This window comes from Oncorhynchus tshawytscha, linkage group LG10 (genome assembly GCF_018296145.1).
Source record: "Oncorhynchus tshawytscha isolate Ot180627B linkage group LG10, Otsh_v2.0, whole genome shotgun sequence".
Classification (NCBI taxonomy): domain Eukaryota; kingdom Metazoa; phylum Chordata; class Actinopteri; order Salmoniformes; family Salmonidae; genus Oncorhynchus; species Oncorhynchus tshawytscha.
Window position 1 is genome coordinate 6,033,658 of NC_056438.1, and position 5,000 is coordinate 6,038,657.

A 5,000-nucleotide genomic window follows, 5' to 3' on the forward strand; every position below is an offset into this window, starting at 1 on the left:
AGTAACTAGTAACCAGTAACCAACTGTAACTGTAACCAGTAACCAACTGTAACTGTAACCAGTAACTAGTAACCAGTAACTAGTAACCAACTGTAACCAGTAACTAGTAACCAACTGTAACTAGTAACCAACTGTAACTGTAACCAGTAACTAGTAACCAGTAACTAGTAACCAGTAACTAGTAACCTGTAACTAGTAACCAACTGTAACTAGTAACCAGTAACTAGTAACCGACTGTAACTAGTAACCAGTAACTAGTAACCAGTAACCAGTAACTAGTAACCAGTAACTAGTAACCAGTAATTAGTAACCAACTGTAACTGTAACCAGTAACTAGTAACCAGTAACCAGTAACTAGTAACCAGTAACCAGTAACCAGTAACCAGTAACCAGTAACTAGTAACCAGTAACTAGTAACCAACTGTAACTGTAACCAGTAACCAGTAACCAGTAACTAGTAACCAGTAACTAGAAACCAGTAACTAGTAACCAGTAACCAGTAACCAGTAACCAGTAACTAGTAACCAGTAACCAGTAACCAGTAACTAGTAACCAGTAACCAGTAACTAGTAACCAGTAACCAGTAACCAGTAACCAACTGAACGTTGCCAATGTGAACACATCTTTGACCCTGTTGTATCATGATAACATTCACTTTGGACTTTGGTTAAGATGTAATCTTTTCTTTCATCTTTACTTTTAAAAACAATCTAATAACATCTCCTCGATCTCTTGCTTTGCCCTTTTCTCTGCTGGCCTCAGCTGCTACAGTGGGTAAGTTGGGCTAGGTGTAACAATCGAGAGAAATCATTTTCTTCAAACAATCTCCTAATAAAAGGCCAGTCCTGTAAAGTGTATAATGTCCATGTGTTTGGGGAAGACGCTGTCAACCTAAAGATACAACACATTATTTAATCATGTTACAAAAAAATACTTGACTTTAAGTTGAACTTCATGGCTGACCTTTTCTTACCCACACCCATTGACCTTTACCCCTAACCTTTGACCTCTGTGTGTCCCCTATCAGGAGGAGGAAGTGATGGACTGGTGGTCTAAGTTCTATGCTTCGACCGGAGAGACGAACAAGTGTGGAAACTACCTGGAGAAGGGATGTGACAAACTACAGGTAGGAACATGAGTGTGTGTGTGTGTGTGCACTATGTTCTACCATCTGAACCCCACAGGACCCCTGTATAAACAGGTCACCCCTACTACATTATCCATCTGAACCCCACAGGACCCCTGTATAAACAGGTCACCCCTACTACATTATCCATCTGTACCCCACAGGACCCCTGTATAAACAGGTCACCCCTACTACATTATCCATCTGAACCCCACAGGACCCCTGTATAAACAGGTCACCCCTACTACATTATCCATCTGAACCCCACAGGACCACATTATCCATCTGAACCCCACAGGACCCCTGTATAAACAGGTCACCCCTACTACATTATCCATCTGAACCCCACAGGACCCCTGTATAAACAGGTCACCCCTACTACATTATCCATCTGAACCCCACAGGACCACATTATCCATCTGAACCCCACAGGACCCCTGTATAAACAGGTCACCCCTACTACATTATCCATCTGAACCCCACAGGACCACATTATCCATCGGAACCCCACAGGACCCCTGTATAAACAGGTCACCCCTACTACATTATCCATCTGAACCCCACAGGACCCCTGTATAAACAGGTCACCCCTACTACATTATCCATCTGAAGCCCACAGGACCCCTGTATAAACAGGTCACCCCTACTACATTATCCATCTGAACCCCACAGGACCCCTGTATAAACAGGTCACCCCTACTACATTATCCATCTGAACCCCACAGGACCCCTGTATAAACAGGTCACCCCTACTACATTATCCATCTGAACCCCACAGGACCCCTGTATAAACAGGTCACCCCTACTACATTATCCATCTGAACCCCACAGGACCCCTGTATAAACAGGTCACCCCTACTACATTATCCATCTGAACCCCACAGGACCCCATTATCCATCTGAACCCCACAGGACCCCTGTATAAACAGGTCACCCCTACTACATTATCCATCTGAACCCCACAGGACCACATTATCCATCGGAACCCCACAGGACCCCTGTATAAACAGGTCACCCCTACTACATTATCCATCTGAACCCCACAGGACCCCTGTATAAACAGGTCACCCCTACTACATTATCCACCTGAACCCCACAGGACGACATTACCCATCTGAACCCCACAGGACCACATGACCCCTGTATAAACAGGTCACCTCTCCTACATTACCCATCTGAAACCCACAGGACCACAGGACCCTGTATAAACAGGTCACCTCTCCTACATGATCCATCTGAACCCCACAGGACCACAGGACCCCTGTATAAACAGGTCACCCCTCCTACATTACTCATCTGAACCCCACAGGACAACAGGACCCCTGTATAAACACGTCAACTCTCCTACATTATCCATCTGAACCCCACAGGACACCTGTATAAACAGGTCACCTCTCCTACATTATCCATCTGAACCCCACAGGACGACATTACCCCTCTGAACCCCACAGGACCCCTGTATAAACACGTCAACTCTCCAACATTATCCATCTGAACCCCACAGGACCATAGGACCCCTGTATAAACAGGTCACCTCTCCTACATTATCCATCTGAACCCCACAGGACCACATTACCCCTCTGAACCCCACAGGACCCCTGTATAAACACGTCAACTCTCCTACATTATCCATCTGAACCCCACAGGACCACAGGACCCCTGTATAAACAGGGCACCTCTCCTACATTACTCATCTGAACCCCACAGGACCCCTGTATAAACAGGTCACCTCTCCTACATTATCCATCTGAACCCCACAGGACCACATTATCCATCTGAACCCCACAGGACCACATTATTCATCTGAACCCCACAGGACCACATTATCCATCTGAACCCCACAGGACCACATTATCCATCTGAACCCCACAGGACGACATTACCCCTCTGAGCCCCACAGGACCCCTGTATAAACACGTCACCTCTCCTACATTATCCATCTGAACCCCACAGGACGACATTACCCCTCTGAACCCCACAGGACCCCTGTATAAACACGTCAACTCTCCTACATTATCCATCTGAAACCCACAGGACCACAGGACCCCTGTATAAACAGGTCACCTCTCCTACATTATCCATCTGAACCTCACAGGACCACATTATCCATCGGAACCCCACAGGACCCCTGTATAAACAGGTCACCCCTACTACATTATCCATCTGAACCCCACAGGACCCCTGTATAAACAGGTCACCCCTACTACATTATCCATCTGAACCCCACAGGACGACATTACCCATCTGAACCCCACAGGACCACATGACCCCTGTATAAACAGGTCACCTCTCCTACATTACCCATCTGAAACCCACAGGACCACAGGACCCCTGTATAAACAGGTCACCTCTCCTACATGATCCATCTGAACCCCACAGGACCACAGGACCCCTGTATAAACAGGTCACCCCTCCTACATTACTCATCTGAACCCCACAGGACAACAGGACCCCTGTATAAACACGTCAACTCTCCTACATTATCCATCTGAACCCCACAGGACCCCTGTATAAACAGGTCACCTCTCCTACATTATCCATCTGAACCCCACAGGACGACATTACCCCTCTGAACCCCACAGGACCCCTGTATAAACACGTCAACTCTCCTACATTATCCATCTGAAGACCACAGGACCCCTGTATAAACAGGTCACCTCTCCTACATTATCCATCTGAACCCCACAGGACCACATTACCCCTCTGAACCCCACAGGACCCCTGTATAAACACGTCAACTCTCCTACATTATCCATCTGAACCCCACAGGACCACAGGACCCCTGTATAAACAGGGCACCTCTCCTACATTACTCATCTGAACCCCACAGGACCCCTGTATAAACAGGTCACCTCTCCTACATTATCCATCTGAACCCCACAGGACCACATTATCCATCTGAACCCCACAGGACCACATTATTCATCTGAACCCCACAGGACCACATTATCCATCTGAACCCCACAGGACCACATTATCCATCTGAACCCCACAGGACCACATTACCCCTCTGAGCCCCACAGGACCCCTGTATAAACACGTCACCTCTCCTACATTATCCATCTGAACCCCACAGGACCTCAGGACCCCTGTATAAACAGGTCACCTCTCCTACATTATCCATCTGAACCCCACTGGACGACATTACCCCTCTGAACCCCACAGGACCCCTGTATAAACAGGTCACCTCTCCTACATTATCCATCTGAACCCCACTGGACGACATTACCCCTCTGAACCCCACAGGACCCCTGTATAAACACGTCACCTCTCCCACATTACCCACATTTCCACACCTCTGGCCCTCTCTATCCTTCCCTGGTCCCTTTAACATCTTAAAGAAAATGCTTCGACTTTCCAAACTTTCTGGGGATTCCATGTAGGGCATGCCGCAGGGGGATAGACAGGGAACGTTATTCCGTCGTCATTCCCAGACGCCAGACAGCCAGCCCGCCCTCACCCCTCTTCTCACCCGTTCCGCCCCCGTCCCTCACCCTGGTCTGGTATGCCTCTGTTGTGTCCCCTGGTAGTGAGCAGTTCTTTCCAGCACCTCACCCCCTCAATTTTTCCCCTTTCTGGTCTCCTCCTATTTTCTCACCCTTCATCCTTTCTCCCACGCCCTTCGACTCACCCCCTCCGCCTGCCCTCATCCTTTCTCCCACGCCCTTCGACTCACCCCCTCCGCCTGCCCTCATCCTTTCTCCTACACTGTATCCCACTTGGCTCCATTTTGCAGCACTCTCAATCTATACCTGACACTGATCCAACTCTGAGAGAGAGAGAGAGAGAGAGAGAGGGGGGAGAGGGAGAGAGAGAGAGAGAGAGAGAGGGAGGGAGGGGGGAGAGGGAGGAGGGAGAGAGGGGGAGAGAGGGG

The 5,000-nt window shown here is 48.4% G+C and overlaps 1 protein-coding gene across 1 annotated transcript in view; it reads left to right on the forward strand.

The window, feature by feature from the left end:
• The window catches only part of dysf (dysferlin, limb girdle muscular dystrophy 2B (autosomal recessive)), a 198,377-nt gene that overhangs the window by 164,307 nt on the left and 29,070 nt on the right, over window positions 1-5,000 (forward strand). The window contains 1 exon segment of the mRNA XM_042328089.1: window positions 1,028-1,126. Within this exon segment, the coding sequence (XP_042184023.1) occupies window positions 1,028-1,126 (99 nt within the window).